We start from the raw sequence: 25950 nt of genomic DNA, 5'->3' as shown, positions 1-25950 counted from the left end.
TACTATACTGTAAATCTTACAGTTTTGTACCAAAGTAAAAACTGGATCGTACTATAATTCGGCAGCATGTGCTATAAGGATTACAGTAAGAACTGAGGGTATGTGTAATTCCAACAAATCCAGTTGTTTGGGATTTGTTGGAATTACAAATATCCTCAGTTCTTACTGTAAACTTAATAGCACATGCTACTGATTTATCAGATTTGTCAGCACGATCCAGTATGTACTGTGGTACAAAACTTTACTGATTTACAGTAGTTACTGTAATCTCTGTGTGAATCGGCTGACAATACATACATAATCTGAAAACTAACTTTTCTTTGCAGTTTCATTTCAAAGGTTGAGCTAAAAACCGAGTAGTCATTTTTTTTGGGGGGGGGGGGGATTCAATTGGACTTTTACATGTGATAAATCCTACTATGAAGAAGTGTCTGGAAGAAGAAATTTTAAGCCTCCAGTAGACGCTACTTGCTTCATAGCCTTTGGGACATATCTCTGGGAGGGGGGGGGGGGGACACGTCTAGAAATAATAAGTACTATTTTATTATTATTATTATTATTATTATTATTATTATTATTATTATTATTATTATTATTATTATTATTTTTATTATTATTATTATTATTATTTTATTATTATCTAAATTTCTAGCATATTTTAGGGCCAATATAGTTTATGGTATTGATAGGTAAGTTCTATGTCTGTATTTGTATTTGTTATGTCACTATGTATGTGTTACTAATTGTTGTACAATCTCCATATTTGATCCTCAACAGGAATATTTGCTAAAATTTGAAAATTTGAAGGAAAAAAATGGAAAATAATATTAAGCTCTAAGTAAAGTACGGTACTGACCATTGATTTTGAAGCACAACTTGATGTTGACATTATATTTTACAAAAGAGGTTTATTGTTTCACTAAAAGCTAAATAAACAACAATAACAACAAAAATAACAATACGGAGCCTAAAATTAAGAACATTTAAATAATTTACAAATTACAAACAATTCAAAAATTGTCTAATTTGAAAAAAAAAATCTTTTCCAAATTTAAAATTGACTCTGTGCCAAAAGTGAGTCATTTTCCGTCTTTCGGCGTTTCCGGATCGGCTTAATAATAAAGGAATCTGTTTCTAAATTCTTCGCTATTCTTTTGACTTTCGATTATTCATTTCAGATATCGGTTCAATGATTCGAGGTTTAGCCTTTCACTGACCATGAGAAAATATAATCTCGTTCTTAGATAGGATCAACAGCAAAAAAATGTTACGAATGCATGGAACGCTGAATGGAAATTTGTACTATCGTTCAAGGTATTACACAGTTAGGGTACTCTAAATCTAACTAAGAGCTTTATTTATTATACATCACGGAAGTGAATATAGGGGGCCCGCCTTAAGCAGGATCTTCTATGGGATGTGCTAGTTTTGAAGATGAGAAGCTTTGTTTTTATTGAAAATAGTCATTTGTGAGCGTTTGTTTTAATTAAGGGTGTTTTAATTAGATGCAGTGAAAAGGTGGTACTATATTTTGCCACCTCGTCAGTTTGTGTTGTTGATTTTTAACATCTCTCACAGAGAGACCATTATCTACCCAGGTACCTGTGGACCTTTAAACATGGGGGGGGGGGGGTAAGTTCACACTCGTCGCACCACCCACAGGCTTCATCAATTAACCTTAAATCCTTAACATTAATCCGCTTAGTATATGGTTCAATAATTTTGTTTTTATTCCAGAAACGAAAAATGTTAAGTCTCGCAAATTTAATATAACCGTATTTTATGTCATAATATTCAAATAAATGCTTCATGTTCTTTGTGTTTCATTTTTCGTTCTCTAAACACCAAAAAAGAATAAATTATGTTTGTTTACGGGTACTTTATCTTTCCATTAAAAGTCCAATATTCGCCACTTACTTATGACAAACTCAAAGCAGAAGCAGCTCATAGCACTTATAGCAATAAATAAGAACATTAGGTGCAATGAAAGGGTTAATTCACGGTTAATGTAAATTCAAGTGTCCCGCACGTTCACCCTTCGTTCAAGATTAAATCGGGAATTCCCCGTTGCAGTTTTTCTCAATAATCGCTCTAAAATCTTCACAATCAGCAGCAAACATTGCCTTGGAGGTCAATTGCTGTGTTTCTTAATGTAAAGATTGCACAAAAAAGGAATTGCCTCTGAACTTTACCTGGAGAACACCGACAGTTGTAGATTTATGTCGGCAAAGAAGGCTGGTTTAATGATCTGAATGGTGGAGAAGGAAATAATTTTCTTGTCTGCTAGACGCCACTGATGTGCAGAGAGGCGTCACGTTCTTTAAAATCGGCTGTTTTAGGACTTAACCTATGATCTACATACATTAAGGGGAAAACTTCAATGAAACCTGACCTGATAGTGAGAGGAAGTATGCTGCAAATGTTTTTTAAAAAAAACCACAATTGTTTCATGCATAATTGAGTTGATTGAACAGTCGACCTCTCACAAAGGAAATGAGTATGAAAACAGCTTAAAGGTAGATTTTGAATTAACCAAATATAGATTTAAGTCAGTTAGAATTTTGAAACCCCCGTTTGCACTTTTTTTAAAGTTTATTTTTGTGTCATTTCTTCTGAATGCCTGTTAAGACTGATTATTCAACGTTATAGAATTTGGGCATCTGCTGGTTACATAGTAGGCAAAGTATTTTGGCTTAATATCTGTTACCATGGCCACAAAAGTAGCAGTGGATTAGAAGCATCGACAACATAGGTAACAAAGCTCAGTTTGTTGGACACAGAATTTGTAGATGAAAGGTCATTGCATCGCTTGGAACCCTTTAAAACAATAAGTTTCCTTTACCTTATACACAGACAGATTCTTCGTCGATGGCGGCTATTTATTTATATCTCAAAAATAGAAATAAAACACAGTAAACAAACAAACGCACCTTTACAGGAAATGTCTGGTTTGTAGCATCCGATACGTGAAGCATATTGAGCTGACCTGCAAGGAAATTATGGAAGTTAAAAGTTGTTAATAAATATGACCATTACAAGCTTATTATATTAACACAGCAGAAGTCCGATTTCTTGATAGCTATTCATGAGTTGTAATTATTCCTGTGCAATTACACACCAAGGAGGGTTTACCCCACTTAACCCTCCGTTTGGAGAAAACAATTATGCTTTGTAATTGGTGCTGGTGTCATACTCAAAAGGCTTTGTTTATTATTAATGGTTACAAATTTCATCCCGCAAAGGAAGCCATAGTCTGATGGTCTATTATTGTTGAATGTAGTTGCCATACTGTGGTTCGTACATTAGAAACATGAACCGTCATACACTCCATCAGAACAATACGTGGTGAGGTTTTAAAGATTCCTCGCCACGCATATGTATATAAATATATATATAAATATTTATAAATATATATCAACATATATCAATATATCAACATATATCAATATATATCAATATATATATCAATATATATATCAATATATATACATATATATCAATATATATATATATCAATATATATATATTAATATATCAATATATATCAACATATCAATGTATATCAATATATATCAATATATATCTATATATCAATATATATATCAATAAATATCAATACATGTCCTGTTAATAGACAACTCTCTGTTAATTTCTTGAACTCAAAGATCATTTTGTTTCGTTAACTTATTTTGGTTCAATTGTTATACGAGACTGTATCTTATTTTTCTTTCAGGGTTCCGGGTTCTATGAATCAATCAAAGTGGGAACTGAAACACCAGAGGTAAATCAAAATAACAAATTTCAACTCACAAATATGAACAGCTGGAATCGTGAAATGAGCACTGGAGAACCAATCCTCATCAGATATATATCAATATATATATATCAATATATATATATATGTATATATATCAATATATATATATATATATATATATATCAATATAAATATATATATGAATATATATATATATATATTATAAACTTATAAACCTACACGAGTTTTACCTTCATTGTGTATGACGTAATATATATGAATATATATGAATATACATATATATATATATATATATATATATATAAATATATATATATATTATAAACTTATAAACCTACACGAGTTTTACCTTCATTGTGTATGACGTAATACATATAATTATTTCTAATTTACGGTGGTAGATGTTTCACGATGAATGTGCCATTTCACATATCTCTCAACCTTTAACAGCATGCACACATCTTTCCATTAGTTTTTGACATAAGACATTATCGACTGGTGCTAACTGTATACCAACTTCACCTAGGTATAACACAGTCTTACACCTACTAACTTTCGCCGACTTGAATCCAGTTAACGGAACTGGCATATCGTTAATAAATCGTCGCCTTTTTTGTTTCATTTCCATGATTAGTTTTTCATAGGCGGGAGTGAAAATCAATTATCATCTGGAAATTGAGGAATTAAACTATTGCAATAAATTAATATAAAGCAAATAATTTCGATTAGTGATATTTCCGTTAGTAGCTTTTAGTAACGAACCGCACGTGTTAAAATGCATTTTTCAACAGTCCTCAATGAGAGGCATGGAGAAACCAGGTCACAATTTACGCAGAGTTAAGGGTTTCTTTGAAGTGATCACTTTAAGGGGGCTAGAAGTAGAAGCGCGGCTTGATGACATTAAAATTCAGCAATGCCTACCTCAGTTTATGTAAGCATGAGCACAAAAATTGTCACAACATTATACCATATATGAATTGATATCCCAAAACGGTCAAAATACATGAAAAAGGGGGGCGGTGTAATGTTTGGAACCGTGTCCATTTCAGCATGTCTAGCCATATTTGTGTCACTTCCGATACTTTGCCCATGTAAAAGTATATATGGCTTGTCTTAATGAACCTATAACCTGTAACCTACCGTGTATAAATCCTCTGGATCCATGTTTACTGTTTAAGGAACAAGGAAGAATCATGCTTTTTATTTTCGGAGGGGCTACAGGGCTCAGGGATAACAAAAATAAGACACTCTGATTGATTTTGTTTGACCACCAAGTGAATGTTCACTACGTGAATGTTCAGTGAATTTGATTAAGTTAACTCAATATATCGTTGCTCGAAAAAAATTACATGTGGAAATTAACCATTGCAATGTTACTTTATTCAATGTTTAGGTGAATCCATATTCGAGCTATACTGAATAATAGTGTTATTTTAGTATCACATATATGAGAATAGCATCAATATGTATCAATATAAACTCATAATGTGTAAGTTTATGTATTGAAGAATAGGTTAGTATATTATATGAAGACAGGCTTGTAACGTATTACATCATATATAGGCTTGGTATAAAAGCTAACAATTGCTGGACATATTAACATGTATGCTATACATGAACTTTCGCGGTAGTTGGTGGATCTTTAAATGAAGTCATGGGGCAATATTGGTGACATATCTATAATATCTCCTGGGATTCTTCCATTCACTTCTCTACCTTTCTAGATTTCAGAAGTTTTTAACTTAGTCAAAGTATCCAATATTTGCTTTAAATTGATTCCTTGACAAAGACATATATTTAATAGCAAGCAATGTTAACTATTACGTAACATCCTACGAGATTTAAATGTCGCCTTCAGTGCCGTCCGGTAGTAGTTTCATATAGTGTTAGAGATATCTCAATAATTAATCGCAAATACATGGCTCATTTAAAGATCCGATTACCATTGGTTTATCTGTAAAGTTACATCATGTAACTATATCTTGTTACATGTTGTTGCTATAATACCGACAGGCAAATACATCCTTTATGTACTTAGCTTGGTCAATTGATTTGTCGTCTATCTATCAGCCACCAAGAGGAGAGTCTAAGTTAAATTAGACTTGTCAGATTTTGTAGTCTTGTTACCAATGACAAATCGGGCCCAGAGACAATTGTGTAACTACCCACCCCTTCCCCACCCCCCCCTTTGGAAGTCATTATTTTTACTGAACTATATATTGAAATATGAAAATACATTATTCTTCATCCCACCTTTCCATTGGCCACGTGATTTCCACCCCCCCCCCCCACCTCGACATGCACACCTCTGGTTAGGCCTGCCTTTGATATAATGGTTTTACAACAAAAATCATTCACAGTATGGAATAATCTTTCAAAAATTCCAGTCGTTATGTGTTACATATACACTGGCGGATCCAGGGCCTTTGTTTGGGAGGGGCCAAAGTGGCATTAGAGTGATATGGGGGAGGGGTGTAAGGGGAGGGGGGCCCCCTCGCCTTTGGAAAATTTTCTATTGCTGAATGCCCTCAGATGCAATTTGGTGCGACAAAAGTGTACAATGGTGATGTTAATTTACTTCTAAAAAAAATGTTTCCCAGGTGTAATTTTCTAAAATATTTATAAAACAAAGTTGGGATCATCTTTCTCAAGAAAATGTATTTCTCATAGGTTATAAATTTCTTACAACCAGCCTGTAACTGCAAAATTGTGTTAAACTGTAAATCCTCATGCTCATACATTTACATAGCTCCCAACTCTTGAGAAGGCAAATGCTGGTCCATGCCATGCACGAATCGCCGTCCTGGGTGACAGGCGCGGCGGAACGGAAAAATTATTGGGAGGGGGGTAATGTATGGAGACTATCTAAGCGGAGCGCCACCATCGGTTGGCGCGGAACGTACAAGAAAATTTTGGGTTTTTTCAAACCCCCAGATGGCCGGAGAATAAATAGGTGTCGTCGCCATTTTGTCGGAAAATTACACCAACAGAATATGACAAATGTCAATAGGTATATGAGAGCGCAATAAAATAGTCAATAATCGCGAATAAGTAAAAAGTAGTGAAAAGCTGAAAAGGGCGCCAGCAGTCCATTTCAGTCCGTTCGGGGGGAGGGCATCCGCCCCCTGACTGTGTATATATACGCTCCGCCGCTAAGTAAGGGGATGTTGGAGAACTGGCTGAAATGAGGCAAGTCATTGGCCTTAGACGAAGTTGTGTTACGCTTACCGGTACTCACACTCACTGCTTCCACTTTTCACGGGGTGTGAAGACGCGGTTGGGGTGACAATGTGGTCTATATCCAGGGGACGGGCCGAGGGTCCCCAGCAATTACTAAAATTATTACACCTATATAGTATACGTGTGCATCGGACAGATCGACAAGTATGCATTGAAAAATGGGCAGATGCACGTTTCGGAGCCTTGGTAAATATTGGGGGGCTTATCATGCATTTGCCCCCTCAACTTTTTCATTGGGGGGCTGAGCCCCCCAATGAAAAAGTAGAAGAATTATAGGCTAATTTGAGGTTCAAATGATGCTGTAAAGGAGGTTTTATACTCTATTATGCTAAATGCTAAAGAAATGATGGTTGCTAAGTCAAAATTTGATGCCAATTTTTTTTTATGTATACTTGACAATTACAATGCGGTTTTTTCGGACGCTTGTGCGGGTCAGTGGGTTTGGGTGTTAGAATGCGGGTCTAATTCCCGCGAATTGCGGGTCAGTTGGGAGCTCTGCATTTAATTTTAAACCAGAAAACGAAAAGGTTAAGACTAGTCTACCACTGCTATTCCTCTCGATTTTTTTAATTTCCAGTCATATGATTTAGCGGATGTTCGGAAACACTTTTTGGCTCACCTTTGGGGGGCCATGGCCCCCCTTGGCCCCCCCCCCTTGGATCCGCCAGTGTACATATATCATTGTAATATTCGTCTTACGTTTTATCGGTACATTCTCTCATTGCAAATGATAACATCTTTTATTCATGTTCTTAAATATAATTTCATCTTATCTATAAGGGTCTTTAGATCAATATGGCTACATTTCATTCCACCTGCATGAAGAAAAATTTTTGGAAATATACTTGTGAAATATCAAATTCAGCTCATTCTTCTTTCACCTATCTCATCATCATATATGCAATCTATCTTCCATATCATGTAATAATTGGTCACGTTATAGTTGCGATGTGCAAAATATACGGAAATTGAGCGGCATATATGGCGAGCCATGACCACTTACAAACAAGCATTCGAATCTGCAGTCGTGTTTTATTTTGTAAACAGTTAGACGGCAATAGTGTGTCACGTTTTGGGGGAATTATTGCTAGTTTTGTATTCAAATATAATACAAGTTTCTTTCTTCTTCATAGGTGCCCGATCCAACCATTTCTACCTACCATATATTATCAACAGTCACTGCTCGCTTTGTAAGTACTACTGTTCTAGTCACAGTGGAAAATGACGCCGATTTGTCTCAAGAAGTCCGCTTTGGATTCATTTTTAACCCCGATGCTTTCATCAGTGGATTTTTGATGTAAGTTATCGCACAAAAATACTAAACTATTCGTGTATTATGAGCCTTCGCCTCCCTCGTAACTCCCCCTCTCCTCCCCCTCCCCCACCCTACTTCCTCCCTCCTATCAACCACGACATACCTAAATTTGGGGGGAATTGGATGACAGAACTCTTGAAAAGAACAGAAAAATTACTACGTTTGAAGGAAATTCACCCAAATTTAGCCGGGAGGGGGGGGGGGGATGGAGGAGAGGAAAATCAAATTTTGTTATCAATCTAGCAGAAAACTTCGGTTGCCATGGTGATAATGAACGTAATTTATCATAATTTAGCTAGATTCTACTATTAAAGAAAAGCAAGTACTGAAAGCAAGACATTCCGAGAAGGTAACAGAAGAAACAAGCCTTGTTCTCTTACTTGTTCTGTTGTTTTACTTTACAAATGCAATTAATAACTCACCCCTTGGAAGAATTGTTTCCGTTAACATGGTGACATCATCTGACCCTTGGGGAGGGGGGCGTTGCACTTTCTTTTAATTTATATGAGAAAAAAAAAAGAAGACGAAATTCTGACCTTAATTCTCATTAGTCTTCTTTTTGGAATGGTTGAGACTCGAAAGGTGTTTGGTACTTTAATCATACAGGAAGGAATTACAGAAAATCTCAGCGGACCAATCGATGCAGCAGACATTGTTACAGCTGAAGTCGGGTTGACTAATGTACGGTTGTGACTTGAACCCCTTAGTGAACTCAACCGATATAAGCTCACATGTCACTTAAACAAATTAGTTAAGTTAACGAAAACAAATTAAATTCTTATTAGTCCTAACCCATCAACTTTTGAGATCATTTGGTTTATCAAGTGGTTATCAATGATAACTTCTTCACGTGTCCTTTGACGATGTTGAAAATCGCAAATTTACACAACTTTGCGATTAAGTTTCACGGTAAGTGCATAAACGCATGTTAATTTTAAACCCGAGTGATACGATATCAAACCACATATTACGTATCAGTCTTGAAATTTAGTGGTATATCAAATTATGAGTATCTAGAAAATTGGAAAGCATTATTCGCCCCTAAGTTTCCTGTTTTGTTGGACTATGTGAAATATCAATAATTTGGTTCCTTGCGTCCAGGACGCCAAGTATAAATAATTAATAACTATATGCAATAGTTTACATTCCTTCGTCCAATCACAGGCCGTTATCATGAGTGTTACGTCATCACCTGTTAATGTCATTACGTAACTTTAGCGGAGTCGAGACGATATGACCCTTTTGATAGATGCCTAGCAAATGAAGCGATAGATATGCTAAAAAAATAACGTGAATGACTATATTATTACTGTTACTATTGGGGGGAATATGGGGAGATGTAATACTATGGTAGTCGCGATCAGGTAACATCAATGCCGCCAATTATACCGGGTGCTGTGGCCGAGTGAAGCAAACGGGAGGTTCCGGGTTCGATAACCGGTCGGGTAATAGTAGGCTGGGTTTTTCATCCAAGAGCAATCTATGGTTTCCCATCTGAAAGGACTCTCTAAATTGAAAAGATTCCAAGTTTTGAGTTAAAATTGTTGAATTGGAAGCCACCCGACGTGTAAGTTGTAATTCCATAAGCCCTTGCTGGTTTCTCCCACACTTGTGGTCGCTTAAGCGTCGTAGAAATAACTGCTTGATATTATTATTATTAGTAGTAGTAGTAGTAGTAGTAGTAGTAGTAGTAGTAGTATTATTAGTATTAGTATTAGTATTATTAGTATTATTATTACAACTACTATTACAATTATTATTATTCGCGCTTAGTGAATGACCTGAATGTGAAAGTTTAGTCTACAATCAAGATATAGAAGTATGTTTGGTTTCGACTGTGAACAATTATTGATGATGACATAGTTTGACTCTACATCGCCGGAAACATTTATATACATGAATGTTTAAAGAAACATTTTGTTTAAATATAATATAGTGGACGTTGTTGTGCAGTTTAAAACTAATACTTCTACAATATACTTTACTGTTTACTTTACTACCTATAAAGAAAACAATATAAATATAAATTATAATCTTTATATTTATTTCTACCTACAGGACAATTAACGATGTTTCATATGTAGCAAAAGTAAAAGAAAAGGAAGCCGCTCAGAGGGCTTACACTCAAGCTAGAAGAAGAGGGCAGAGTGCTGCCCAAGTTAGACAAAAGTACGTATCTAGCAAACTAATAATGATTACATAGCGTGATTCCGTAATATAACTGAATATTCTAAAGCATATCAATGAACTGCACTTTTCATTCAGGTTGGAAAGTATGGATAACCCTCTCTGAAGATGCTTGGTTCTTTAAACCATAAAATAGTTTTGTGGTCATTTGGTTCGCATAGTGTTTCGTTATAACGGAGCCTACAGGCCACCGTAGGATAGACTAGCGCATTATAACCTATTGTCACTTGATTCATAGGATATATATATATATATATATATGTGTGTGTGTGTGTGCGTGTGTGTGTGTGTGGATATAAATAATTACATTTATAAAAATGTTTTTTTCCTTGACTTTCTCACCTAAATCAGAGCGCAATCTTCCCGTTTCTTCGTGGATGTTAACCTAGCAGCTTCGACAACTGTTGTATTTAACCTGACTTACCAAGAACTGCTCCGTAGAGATAAAGGCTTGTTTAAGCATCGTATCAATGCAGCACCAGGACAGGTAAAATTATTATTCAAACCTAAACATATAATTGAAAAATGAAGCCCATAAGGGAAAACGTTTTGACATTTTTCAGCAAGCCATCATGCAAAAAAAAAATGTTAGAGCAGGGAGTTGAAACAGAATTCAAAGTCAGATTCAAAGGAAATATAACCATATTTGAAATGGCAGCATTTGAGTATAACTCACATGTTAGGTTTACCTCTATGGCCGCAATGGAGTATGACTCACTTGTTAAGTTTACCTCTTTTTGAACGGAGAAATTGTAGGAACTTACATATTTTATTTACCTTTGAAATCATCTTTTGGAGTGGATCTCTTATTACCATGTTCAAGCGACTATTGAAGTATGTAATGTTCCAATCTTAGTAAGTTGGTTCACGTCTTTGCTTCTCCTAGCAATACTTAGGCCAGATGTATGATGAAAGACTAGCATAACTGATCTATATACATTAGCCCAATTACGCACAACTAACATTGTAAATTTAACAACTGCTATACAATATACAGATATAGGCTATATATACTTATCTGAAAACGGGTATACAGCTTTATATATATAACGGTTAATAAGATCTATAAGTTAAGTTGCCAAGGAATTGTTCCATGTCAAAGCGCCATCGACATCCGTTGAAAGAGGGCGCTATACCCAAATCATTTAAAGGCATTGAAGACGCGCCCCAAACCGCGTGCGGCCATCTGAAAAAGTTAACTTTCTGTTGCTTGCAAGTGACGTTTTGTTTATGTCGTTACAAAAAGCAGACAGTAATGAAACATGATACGTCAATTGTTATGTTTAGCTGGACCTGAGATGTCCATCGCTGTATGGTTTGTATACTGTGCTGTGGGTATTGACCGCAGCTGTATGTACTGACTGTACGCTATAGTGTCTAATTACCGACGGTAGCAAGCTGTGTGTGTATATTTTGGGATCGATGGTGGTGTTTAACACTTCTGTTACACCTCATTCGAAACTAGGTCAAATTACCGGCATTGGACGTTTCTTTTTGCGCGAGTCTTCACACTATTTAACTTTTGATCTTTACTTCAGGTGGTGGATGATTTCAGAGTAGAGGTTGTGGTCATCGAGCCTCAAGGTATTACAGTTCTAGAATCATCTTGGGAGCCGACTGATGCAACTCTAGAGCCCTTGGTTTTATTTAACCCTCCTGCTGCTGTATCTGCAAGCGTCTTGTTCAATCCCTCCAGGGCAGCTCAGTCAAGCGTGTCTCGTACCAGTGGACTCAATGGTGTGTTGGAAGTAAGATATGATGTACAGCACGCACTGGACGGGGGAGATCTGCAGGTGAGTGGATCATCTTCAACCCGAGTTATCGAAAACGGCTTAATGTGGAACACGATAACCTGCCACACGGAAGGTCCAACCCCCCCCCCCCCCGCCCTCCCGTCTTATTAATATACATATCATTTTATATCCGTCAGTTCCATATACACAGTTGTTTCAAGGTTAGATATCTTTAATCGTATAAATAATATATTACAAGAACGGATGATATCACGTTGGCTACAAAACTATAACTGACTTTTCACTAAAACGAGCATACAGGACAGCCATAATTTATTACGAACGGCTCATTTAATAGGTATACAACTGGTGTGCAATGAAACGATTATTTGGTCACAAATGTGTGAGAATATTATAAGAAAGTAGCTTTAAAGACGGGTCGCGTTGAAGAAATCGGCGGCGCTATCACATTTCTAAAAGTTCACCGATGGAGCAAACAATGATAGCGCCATCTAATCAGCTTTGTTTGCAAAAGTTTTGTCATAACCTTTGAACCTGTGTCGTATATATTCTGTAGCCACTTTATAAGGCCTCGAGTAAGCAGACGACCGCTTATAGATACGTAGTTACGAGAATTTTGAAATGAATATATATATATATATATATATATATATATTACATACATGAGGAGAGCAATAACGATTAAACTAGAGCCTTAGTAGCCACCCAAACACTGTGCTTGTTCTTTATATTGTACAGGTTGTAAATGGATATTTCGTCCACCACATATCACCAGAGGGTCTTCCTCCCGCTCCAAAGAAAGTCATCTTTGTTATCGATACCAGCGGGTCTATGTATGGTAACAAAATAGCCCAGACCAAAGTTGCGATGGATTTGATACTTGATCAACTGAGACCAATTGATTCCTTCAACATAATGACATTCTCACACGTTAGCCGCGCATGGAAAACATCGGCGATTCCTGCCACCCGTAACAACAAGAGACTGGGAAAAGAGTTTGTCTCTAGATTGAATCCAACTGGAGGTAAAGGGAGGCGATGGGGAGGGGAAGGGATCTTTCATTTTATTATATGCTAAATGTGTCTCCTATAAGTATCAATATTGTTTAAATTCGGCAAAAGTTGGAAAATAATGTTAGAACATGCCAACAGTGTTTGCCCAGTTATACAGTAATACTTATCAGTATAACCCTCCATATTTACTTTATACTTTTTATGACAATTTAACTTTTCAGCCTGATAACCCATTGTACTTGCTCTCGTTTTCATATCTCCAATCAACATTTGCACTCCAATGATAATCTACCGTAATCGTATTATGAAGCTAACAGTCTTTGTTGCTTACAGATGACTCATTCGACATAATAGCAAGCAATAGCAAACATTCCAATACAATTATATGAAATTACGCAAAGCAAATACAAAGAAATAGCAAAAAATAACATGCGATACCAAGCAATACCGAGCATAGTAAATAAAACTAAAAAAAAAATCAAACAATAGGAAACGATCTTACTTTTGGGTATTTGTTTTCTTTTTGTTTCACCCTATAAATAGGTACTAATATCTATGGCCCACTTATTGACGCCTCACGACAGTTTAGGGACAACGAAGAGGCATTCCCAGCCATTATTTTCTTAACGGATGGACGTCCTAACGCAGGCGTAATAGGAACATATGAAATCGTTGCTGGCGTCAAGAGGAACTTAAAAGATAGGGTGGCGCTCTTCTGTATTGGATTTGGAAATGACGTCGATGATATTTTACTTACAAGATTATCTTCAGAGAATCAAGGAATCTACCGAAAAGTGTTTGCAGATTCCAGCGCTGCTTTACAAATGCAGAATTTCTTTGAGGAAGTTGCGACTCCATTACTCTTCAACATCGCCGTGCAATACCTTAACGGAGCAGTCGATGCAGATTCGCTTATAGGAGGGAACACTATCAGTTATTTCGATGGCAAAGAGGTACTTGTGGCTGGAAAATTAGCGGATGGCTATGAAGGAAATGAACTTGTGGCTTTGGTAGAAGCAAGGGGAAGACGCGATATCAGCCTGCAGGTCTCAAAAGAGCTCAATCAGGTAAAGAATAAAAGAGGAATGATTTCTAAGCAGAATGTTACTTGATAGGCTGTAGACTTAAAGGCAGCTAAAAATAGGGGGCGCTTGTCAATTTCGGTTTGAATCTTTATAATATATTAAAGGATTAGTTCATGTGTCAAACATGTTAATCTTATATGAAAGAAGACAATAAAAGAAACACAATGATGAAGAAACTGTTCAAAATCTTATTCCGTTATGGAGATATTTAAGTTTAAAGTTCTATCTGATTGTGTAGAAACTGCTGAAATCAGACTAGCTGTGATGTCACATCCTCACATTTCTGAAAAGTCTTTGTTATTTTATTAGAATGTATTGTGAGATTTTATGACTGACAACCAAAAGATATGTCATGTGGATCTCATATTTGTCAAGGGAAGTATCAGAGATTTAACGTCTGAAGAATTTTTGGTTATATTTTTTTAGATTTGTGAAAAAAATGTAGTTCATTTTTATTGAAATATATTCACACATGTTAAGAAAATGAGGATGTGACATCACACCCTCACAGTGCGTCTTTCTTTACTAGTCATTTTCAAAGAAATTTGATATCTTCAAAGCGTGATATCTCCTAAACAGAGCATGCTATCATGGTAGTTTCTTCACTGTTCTGTTTGCCTTTTTGAGCTCTTTCATACAAGATAGACATGTCAGACACCTGAACCAATCCTTTAAACCCACGGAATTTTCATTTCATCAAGTCTTGATGATGAGATCAGTTTCTCTGTTATTTATGTTATTTGCCTTCAATCTATTTATTTATCACTTCTCAGGGCTTTGACAAAATAGTTCCTGTTGCTTTAAAGTATAACCTGACGAAATCCAGCAACATTTCTCTCTCATAATTATACGCACTGTTCATTTCGACCAATGTTTGTCTCTGGTATTTTTGTTTTCACACATTGAGGAAGAGTCAGACTGTATGTGTTAAATCAATAAATGAGGTAATTAATTAATATTTGAAAAGGGCAAGAGAGATAGAATAATTGGATGACCGGAGGGCCCGAGATGGAACCAAAGACCCACCATACCTTTACTGACCATTATGCAAGGTAGTGCGATACGGTAGCCAAGCTTACTGACTCGAGGGTCCGCATACCGTAGTTGAAATGCATGAGTGTGTGCCGAAAAATTGGCTGGCCGAGACTGTATTCCTTCGCGGGCTAGCTATGGAAAATGCTGATCAAATAGTATATGTTGCTTTTGTTAGATATATGAAAGATTTTTTGTATATTTGTATATATGTATATTTGTGTATATTTGTAGATATATGAAACTGGACAGAACAAGTTGAAAGTCAAATTGTATAGTGATTTTAACAAATTTTGGCATTATCGGGTATAGACATTTAATCACATGGACTATACACAGCGAATTTCCTAAAGCAGTCTCTCTACTATTGATTATGAACGAAAGCATCTTTTCAAACCAATGTATACCTTTCTGTTCGATTTGACAGGTTCTTGATCCGGGCATGGTAGCAGACTTCGCTCAACGTATGTGGGCCTTCCTTACCATCAAAGACTACCTAGCTAAAGAAAAATTATCATCTTCGCAAACAGAAAAAGCCGAATTGAAACAGAAAGCTCTTGATCTCTCCTTGAAGTATTCTTTTGTGACTCCTCTGACGTCACTACTCGTAATCAAACCGGAAGACATTGTTCCTACAACTGCTGCACCTTTAACAACCCTTCCAATACCTACGCGTAAGTTTTAAGCGTCAATATATTCTAGGACAAATAAAAAACACTCAAAACGCTTTTCATGATATTATCCATCTAGAGAAAAAAAAAGATCAATTAATGTGCTTTAAATGTCATTCAAGGATCAAAGAGTATTATAACACTACAATTTGGGCATTGCAAAAAAATGTCGGTGTCCTCTGGTTGGACAATTTCTCAGTGACGTAGGAAGCTATCAAAGAGTGAGAACGAATTCGAATGTAGCCTGTGGTCTTGACCAAAAGAATTTAGTATTGTATATAGATGTTGTAGCAATATAAATGGGACTAATTTCTGCTTATAAAACCCTACGAATTGTAGTCTTTCGATGAAAATTGTAGCATTTTCGTTAAAATGTTCACTTTTTGTCAAATTTCCGAGAACAAAAGCGAAGCTTAGAAGTATTACGAGCTTGTATAACAAAGGAATTGATGATGTGACTGACTGACACAAGGGCGTAGGAACCGGTGTGTTGGGGGCGCCAGCCCCCCCCCCCCCCGTGAGTCAGAAAACCCCTTTTTCATTTCCAAATGAGAAAAAAATCTCATTTGGAGCACCAACTTGCATCTAAGGCCAGGTGAAAATGCAAAATTATTTACAAAATGGAGTGGGTGTTGAAGTGTGCTATATTGCACCATATTGCATCTGGGGCCACCTGGCAATGCAAAAAATTCCACACCCCTTCCCTTTAAACCCCTCCCCCAGGCCGGCCATCAGTCTTCAGCCCCCCCCCCCCCCCCACTCAAAAGTACCTTCCTACGCCGCTGGACTGACACTTATTTTGCAATAAGGAATATTTCAGCTGAATGATTTATCACTACCAAATAGTTGAAAAAATGAGGACAGCAAATGTACTATCGCCCACGCTCTCACCCTCCCCTCCCTCACTTTTCAAAATGAGGGAATCTCTTCGGTTTTGATATAATGTTTTGCTGAATGATGGTCGTATTCATATACTTGGCAAAACCTAGTAAACTGAACCATATTTTGTTGAGGTGTCTCGATAACAATAGATTTATAATATTTAGGTATTCATCTAGTCCGATTGCGGTACTATTTATTCTACCACATAATATATGAATGTATTTCATTTGCTTATGTTTACAGCTCTGCAGCCTAATCTACCCAGTGCAGGCGGTCAGTTACCTCAATCCAACAGTAGAGGTAGGCAATGATCTCTGTTTTCACTTATCTTATTTCTATAACTTTTTTTTTAGTTTTGTTTTAACGTTTTTATTGCTATCTTTATTCGAGAAGTCTTCCACTTCCTCACATGCAGACACAAATAACAGGTTGACTTATACGTTTGTTGCTATATCGTCGTACGCTCCGAAAGCCCTATACCTAGCCTTTCATATTGAAGTTGTATGTTAGGGTAGCAGGTCTTAGGTCATTTTCTTCTGATTTGGCACAATGACTCGAAGCTGACTATAAATATTTGAGGTTTTAGTGTTAGGATTCTGTTTAAGGTAGTATAGGGGGTGTCTTATCAGTTTTCTTTTAAATATTTAATTTGAGTTTGTTTCACATTGTGGACACGGCATGAAATACCAAATAAATCACGAATTAGTATTCAAGTTAAAGAGAATGTTTTACTCTAAAATGATCTTATGAATCTCCGAAAGTAAGTGGATCATAAAAATGACTAATTCCCCTTTGTTTTTGTCTGTATTCTCTCATCTAGCTTCTGCTTCTCAGCAGTTTAGACTATCAGCCTCACGAGGTAGGATATTATATATATTAAGAGATTGTTTTGTGTGTTTCGTGCATGTGACAAGTGGCGATGCGTGTGCATGTGTGCATTTACTAGGCGTGCAGATGTGGGACAGCCGAACCCATACACACTTGCAGTTGTGGGTCAAAATTATATGTTACCTGCAGTTATGGGACGACCCACAACTGCTTTTGTGAAGACCACTTAAAAAAATGACCATCTGATTCATTGGAATAGATTAAACAAAACAAAAAATAGTTTTCCCACAACTGTATCCACATTTTGGGTCAATTTTGTGTTAACTACTGAAAATCAGAAATATGGCGCCCTCTATTACACACTGTCCCACAATTGCATGCACTTTTAACATTACACACTGTCCCACAATTGCATGCACTTTAACTTTACTTTGGCAAATTGCATGAACTCTAGTCACACGCCCCACAATTGTATGGAACAGTATGTAACCCATGAAGAAGTGTGATTTATTGGGACAAAACTAAAAGTATATAGCACCCTGTTTCTTTTTTCCAGCAAATAAAATTTGATCAAGTTAGACTCAGGAATGAAAAGTCAGCGCTTGTGATAGGATAAGTGTGCAAGTTTAAAACTCATTGGCACCAACAGTGACTTGGAAGCAGAAAAGCCCTTCAACTAAAATTGTGGAGTCACCTAGCCATCACATTCTATTACACAGGCTCTCTAGTGGATAAGCAGTTTGCTAACAGTTTTATTTTATTTTGACATTTATATTCTAACACTTTTAGGGTGTGCCTATCCATGTATAGCAAGGTTGCTAGTGTCTCAAAACGTTCGGAAATATTTGAATATTTAGTTAAAAAGAAACAAAAATCAAACCCAACCAATCATTTGATAGAAACGCCTGTAATGTAAACCTAGCCTTCTCCCTCTCCTCCTTTACCCACCCTTCACAAGAGAAAGTCAACCTAGCCGTAAATACTTTAGCATATGTGATAGTATCTATTTTTTATGTAGTACGTATTTTATATATATTATGTATTATATGATATTATAATAGGATGTATTTTAGTGTGAGGTTATTCAGCATGAAGATAGTGTTGTTGTTGTTTTTAAGATTGTGGGGTTTCAATGATAGGTTGGAGACTTCTGCTTCAATTTAGGTTTTATTTTTGTCATTGCATTTCACATTTTCTGTATTAAAAAAAAAAAATTTTAAATGCTGATTCCAAAACATGGACATATGCTATTCGATTTTCTGTTGAAATAATTGTCATGAATACCACGGTAAACGTTAACCCTGCAAATAGATAAAGAAGAAGGGAAAAAAAGAAAAGGAAATCTTATGGATCATAAAAACTTAAGTTTGCTAGTGGCTCTATTTCCACGTTTAGACAACATGATAGCTTGAATCTACAAAAAAGGGGGAGGGATCTCTCTGGCTGATTGGAGAAAGTCCTTTATCACCACAGTTACGGTACTTCAGCTTATAAAACATGATGACATTTAAATACTTCCTATCTTTTAATTCAGTATCGAATTGTATCTCTTTGAATTCACCATTAATCTCGTCTACCCTTTAAAATGCTTCACATAATTATGGTTTGTATTCCACCAACAGTTGGTGCAGATCCCCATTTCATCATTGATGTACCCTATGGAAACCTTACCATCTGCTTTGACCTACAAGCCGACGCAGGAACCTTGATTAATCTCCTCAGCGACCCTGTTCTTGGTAGGTTTAGCCGAACGACTTACATCATTAAAATTGAAACTATTGATACATTGTTGTAATTAATCCATAAATTTAGGCTCTTCGAGGCAACCAAGACGAGAGCCTACTTCTTTTTTTTTTAGTTATAAAAGGGACCGCAGAAACCTTTGCATAGATTAAACCCGGGAATACTCAACCATATATTGCTACCACACTAATACATAAAACATGCTGTTGGGACGTAACAATTTATTGGGAAGCTTTGAAGCGCCCATATTTTCTCACTAAGATTCTGCCTAGCGCCACCTAATTATAGTTCAAAATTTAGACTTTAAACCAAGGTCCTTAGTATATATACAAATCTTGAATAGGCTAATGGAACGTGGTGGACCTCCTCCTCAATCCCACCCCTCCACTTAACGGAAAGTTCCTTTCATATCACTGAAAGCTAAAGAGTTGTGTAATTGATATCGAATGGAGATTAAAATTGAACAAGAACATAAAGAAATAGCTTCATTTTCGGCGTGGTTACTTTTACAGTTTTCATTAATCAGTTTGCAGACAGATATTGATTGTCATAAGTTTCACAAACCTGAAATAATGATTTAGTTGGCATTTTCTCGTTTCTTTTTACTTTTCCTTACACAGATATTCACGTGAATGCCGAAGTTATACCAGTTGAAAAGTCCGTTCCAGTTTCTCCCGTCCAGTCCGACTCTAATCCGTTACCTAGCTTGCTTGGGAGTCTAGGCATTAGTCTGGGCCACTACAAAGTACTCATCAGCCCTAAACACGTCCTACTAGATAATGAAATCTACATGCCATGGGATACCTCGAAGACTATCATATTAGACAAATATAATATTACGATACAAGATGGACATCACTTGTCCATAACGATTGGTGATAACATCTACTTGAAGGTGCTGATGCATACCCAATGGAAAGACCATCCGGTTTTCTTTGATTTTACGATGGAATCTGCCGGCGGGTTTTCAAATGCAGTCCATGGCTTACTAGGTAAGTGTCTTTAAAAAGTCAATTTGAATGTATAGCATCAGCATTTACATGAGCATTTTGGCATATCATGTCGGTCCGTCCCTTACCTATCTCCTCTCACTTTATGCACTTTTCCCTTCTACTGTGTCAAATTGATATCGTTTTATCACTGCGCTTTCCGTTGACACAATTCCTGATCACTATACTCGCTTCCTCGTTCTTATCACTGTGTTTAATATTCAAAATTATTACCTGCAAGAACCATTGTTATAGGTTCGGGGGTGATTCTCTTCGATGTTTAAGTTAAACTATAAGTTAAGTATTCGCCGTCATTAGGATTAATTCTTCTTCTTCTTTTTTTTCAAACAATTATGAATATCTCTTAAAGACGTTAGTAAGTAATCACATATATATGGATGTTACAACAATTTGTCAGTTAGCCTATTTTATGCATCTTTATTTAATTTCATTTGGATTTGAATTCAAATCTAGTCCTGTCATTATTTACCAACACTTATAACTCACCATTGTCAAACTTGTAAACAAAAACAACAACAACAACAAGGACACTCGAAAGGATTCATATTAAAACATCTATACTAATTATACCACAAAATAACACTTTTCATGTTCTCGATCAGAGGCCACCTATATAAAAAAGAAAAATGTTGCAGATTTTATCCGTGCCCTATTTATCAATAGGAAACATAGTCCTCTCTACAGATAAGCTCTGTTGAGATTCTCATGCGCATGCGCATGACACACCAACATATCTTTTGTAATGGTAAACGCACATTAATTGAACTATGTATTCGAAATTGGTTTTATTATTGATGATCAAATGATCAATCGTACAGTGTGGCCGTGTATGTCTATTAGTTACCTTGATAATACTCGGCGGGTTTCAGTTTGAACAGTTGGTTTATAATTTGACTGTATATAGGTTTGATTAGTTTTATATTACGACAGACAAGTAATGCATAACATTGAAGAAGTGTTAGGTAATTGATTTCTTCAATTACCTAAAATGAACGAACGAAAACCCTTTACTGGAGGTTTACCGGAATTATTCCATTCGATTATAAGAAACAATTACAAATCTGTTTAAGTCATTCATTGGTATAATTCAGAGCTGTTTATCTTTGGCGATATATATAACGTCGCCAACATTTTGTATATGGCCACAGCTCAGATGTCAAGAAGTCAGGGACTTTAAGACTGGATATTTCTCTCGCTTCACGATAAGGACAAGATTATGTCACATTTATATTATTCGAAGATTCAAACCATCTTTATCAATAATATCAACGTTTCATACATGTTCTGCCTCTACAAGAGCTAACGATGACCTATATTGCTTCCTGTGACACTTAAAGCACCAGAACATGGAAAAATCGGCTCTCAAATTGTCGTATATTGGTTCTTTACTATATCCTTCTGGATTTACTAGCAATTTATATCTTATGTTATCAACTTTAAGAAATACTTAATAGAACGTTGTTCTAACAGTGAGCACACATGTACAAACATGGAGACAGATACGCGGATCATTTTCCATGCACTAGTTTACACTTTGCATTCCATCGACTATTCCGTCTCTTTAAAACACAGAATAACCTCCACAGGATCACAAAGGCGCTTTGTTATCTATTCAATTACCTTTTGTGATTAATTGATGTGTTAATCAAGTTTCCGTTCACCATCAATTGGTTCGCGTTCTCTAGCTCAGCAATTGAGTTTATTTCGAGGATACGTTGTCCTTTGAAGCTGAGCAAATCTTTTGTCCATTTTATTTACCACATATTTCAACATGTTTCAATTGGACGAATGGTTCAGTTTTGGATGTGAATACTATAATAACTTGAATACCTTCCCCTGCCCCTCCCTGCCCCTCCCCCTCCCAATCAAAGAGATTTGCTACGGGATATGCAATCATGCGGTTACTGCTACAAACCATTAGAAACCAAATGTAGTTTTACAGCCTAATTTTCCTTCGTGATTTACGATCTGTAATTAACAGCAAAACAAAAGACGATCCTTTGTTACCCCTTCCCTCCTCCAAATCACCCTCTCCGGCCCCATTAAAACGTTTCTTTTCTCGAAATTATGTCTTCAAGGACATCTCTCTACCTCTACGTTCCTCTACGTTCTTAAGTGTTTAAAGGTGTCTCCACTTTTTGTAAGGTGACCCTTACAATCCCCCACCCCTCCCCACCCATGTTTGCACCTTCACATATTTCGTTCTCATGTGCCTTTATAGTGGTTTGACTGATAAACTTGATAAATCGTCTATATCATTTTCTCTTTTTGTTTTTTTGCAAAAGGCCAATTCCAACATAAGGAGATAACCATGAAAGATCGCCACCGGGGTGAGTCGCTAAACGGTCACATCAGAGGGGTAGTCGAAACAGAAGGACATGAAGAATTCGTGTACAAAATGAACGAGACGGTTGGCATCACCACTGAATGCTGGTGGGCTCTTCCAGAAAAATATATCGATGGCGAAACGAAAGAATATTTTGTATCTGATATTTTCTCAGAGCTATACAAATTTTTTCTCTGAGACATTTTGTGTTATTTTGATAAATAAAATTCTGGGACCATCTTGCTTCTTTGATCTAAGTATAATTGAAACACAGATTTCGAGAAAGTTCAAATGAATATGGATTGGCGGTTTGGCGGTTTTGTGGTTGGCGGTTTCTCAAACACATTCATGATAAGTTTGTATATTTCTTTCAGATAAAATAAAACTTCAACCACGAATTGTGTATTTATGACTTATATCATTCATTGGCTTGGTTATCCTTATCCAAATTATGGTATAGATTTTTAAAGTTTGAAAAGTCGAATGGCTTGGAAACTTGCTGAAAGAATTCGACAAAAAAAATGGTTGCTTTATTTAGCACCCGGTATGATAAAGGGGAAAAGCGATATTATTATTATTATTACCTATTTTTCGAGTTGGGGATATAACATGGGTCTAGCAACAACAAAAAAGCCCTCTGTTAGCAGTCCTCGGTTTTCAATAAGAAAACGGTCTTCCAAATGAGATGTTCATTCTAAGTGATATCATTTGCTGAGAAGTTTGTTAAAAGTTTCTCTACGGTTGGTATGATACACTGTTATACTCATCAGCGTACACTTATCATGCTCGGTATTTGACAACCACAATCGCCCTTTCTGTAGTTGCCGTCTGATACTTACGTATACTGCTACGAAATAGTCTATAAATAGCCCCCCCCCCCTCCCCACCCTTCTCACCACTAAAAAAAGTATGCTGCATTGTCAATAGGCCAAAGCCATGAATGAGGGTGGGGTAGGGTGTGGTGGGGTGGGCTGGGCTGGGGTGGGCTGGGGGCACCACGCCAAGTCGTATACATTGGTCGCAGTTTATTACACTTGTTCTGCATAAAAATAGCTTACATCATCAGGCCATCGCACTTTGGAATCCCCTAACTTTTACTTTAAATGCAATACCTTCTTTAGTTGCTTTTATAAAAAGCTTACAAAATTACTTCATCAACATGTACTAGAACTGCGAAATGAAACTGGGGGGAAGGAGATGGGGATGAGGGAAGAGAGAGGAAGGGGTGGTTCTGTTTGTTTGTTTTTTTTTTGGTTCTCTTTTCTAATTGTAAAGTTCTTTATTTTTTCAGGGAGTGTCACTACCCGACAAGCCCTATAGGGTTTTTTAGTACACTTCCTTTCACAAGTTTTGTTTCTTATCTCCTTCTACGTCGTTTGTTATACTCATGTTGTGATATAACTAAAATAAATAAATGAAATGGAATGAAATAAATGTGTTATGGTATGATGGAAATGGTTACTTTACCAAATCGAATATTTCTTCTTAGGGAGGGGAGAGACCCTTCTCATTCAACCCTTCGCCAGGACAGAAATTTGTTCTCACCCCCCCCCCCACCCACTCCACACACCCCACCCTCAAGAAATCAATCGACTTCTGGCTAAGAACTAGTTGTCTTTTTGAGTACATAAGTTGCTCCGAATTTGTGATAACGACTCGTAAATATCCAGCCGATATTACCGTCTTAAAAACACACACACAAAAATCCAATTATATCATGAATAATCATAAATGAAACTAAAAAGAAGAGAGTTTGCTTATGTTTTCAACTATATAGGTATTCTTCTACAGTTGATGATATTTATGCATATTGAATGATATTTAGACTGTGTAGTATTTTGTACATGAAATATTAATACTGATTTGGCTTGCACAATGTCAAAACAAATATTTCTGTCAGAGAGACAGAGAACAATGTTTTGATTTGAATAACTACTGTGTTTTGATGAATTTTTTCTTCAACTGATTATAAATTTTAAAGAAGCCAGGTACACGGAGTAACTATGAAGAGAAACCAACACATTATCGAATTCATTATGATAATGTCATGATAAAAATAATGCATGAAAAATAATTGATAAATCTTTGACTCACGGTGGATTGTGTAGGATTATAATCAAGCGTGAAATCGCAGGGGGGGGGGGGGGAGTAATATATGGGCAGTAAAATATGAGTAAATTCCATGGCAGTATCCTTTCCTATCATAAATAAAATATACTTTATATTTTGAAAAGATCATCTTTATATTTAATGGTTAGTATATTTATCGCACATTCTTGTAGAATCTGTAACACGGGTTTTAAAGAATAATACTGTCTCCATCACATTTACAGTGTGCAATCGGAATTTGCTTATGTTTGAACTGTAATGCACGAGGCCTCGAACTATATAAATACAAGCCATACTTTGCATTCAATATCTGCATACTAATTTCTATCTATAACAATTTTATTAATAATGAAATTCGCTTGCATAACAAACTAACATGACCTATTGTCCAAAATCAGACAAATATATATACGGTTAGAAATCTTAAAGTTTATATTTTGTTATTGTTTATCCTTGTTATTTTGTTTCCCAATAATGAAATTAAAGGGATATCCAGTGCCGGACAATGTAAAACTATGGAAAAGAACAATTTCCTTCAATGTTTAGTTGAAAACCCCATCTCAATATCTTTTGCCTAACTCGATATATGGTTGATTGAATGAAACCTGTTTTGGGTGGCTAATCCCTCGATTCTTCCCTAAAGTGGATCCGCACAGTAGATGGTATTTATGGCTGGCCCATCAGTCTCAAATCGTGGGGAATCGACTTATACCGATTTAAATCGACATGTACCAATTTCTTTCGACTTATACCAGTTTCCAGCAGCTTAAATTGACTTCTACCTATTTAAATCGACATAAACCAGTTTAATTCGACATATCATCGTTTTAAATCGACATATACCAATTTAAATTGACATATAGCAGTTTAAATCGATGATATGTCAATTTCAATAGGTATATGTCGATTTAAACTGGTATAAGTCGAATTAAGTTGGTATTGCCTATGTCGATTTGAAAATGACATATACCGATTAA

At 36.2% G+C, this 25950-nt stretch overlaps 1 protein-coding gene across 3 annotated transcripts in view; it reads left to right on the top strand.

Moving 5' to 3' along the window:
* The window catches only part of LOC139961340 (inter-alpha-trypsin inhibitor heavy chain H3-like), a 29821-nt gene extending 4420 nt beyond the window's left edge, over positions 1-25401 (top strand). For 2 of the 3 annotated variants that reach the window (XM_071960481.1, XM_071960482.1), the window contains 13 exons: positions 3734-3781; positions 8152-8315; positions 10392-10502; positions 10872-11007; positions 12059-12313; positions 13013-13298; positions 13831-14354; positions 15832-16078; positions 17201-17257; positions 17778-17816; positions 19408-19521; positions 20149-20520; positions 22824-25401. In XM_071960481.1, coding sequence (XP_071816582.1) covers positions 3734-3781; positions 8152-8315; positions 10392-10502; positions 10872-11007; positions 12059-12313; positions 13013-13298; positions 13831-14354; positions 15832-16078; positions 17201-17257; positions 17778-17816; positions 19408-19521; positions 20149-20520; positions 22824-23062 — 2592 coding nt within the window. In that variant the 3' untranslated portion in view covers positions 23063-25401. The remainder of the gene's footprint in view (positions 1-3733; positions 3782-8151; positions 8316-10391; positions 10503-10871; positions 11008-12058; positions 12314-13012; positions 13299-13830; positions 14355-15831; positions 16079-17200; positions 17258-17777; positions 17817-19407; positions 19522-20148; positions 20521-22823) is intronic. The other variant, XM_071960483.1, reaches the window with a different exon arrangement.
* Positions 25402-25950: the final 549 nt, after the last annotated feature.

Source organism: Apostichopus japonicus, chromosome 20 (genome assembly GCF_037975245.1).
Source record: "Apostichopus japonicus isolate 1M-3 chromosome 20, ASM3797524v1, whole genome shotgun sequence".
NCBI classification, from domain to species: Eukaryota; Metazoa; Echinodermata; class Holothuroidea; order Aspidochirotida; family Stichopodidae; genus Apostichopus; species Apostichopus japonicus.
The sequence above is the reverse complement of the archived record's forward strand: the minus strand, read 5'-3'. Positions and strand labels throughout refer to the sequence as shown.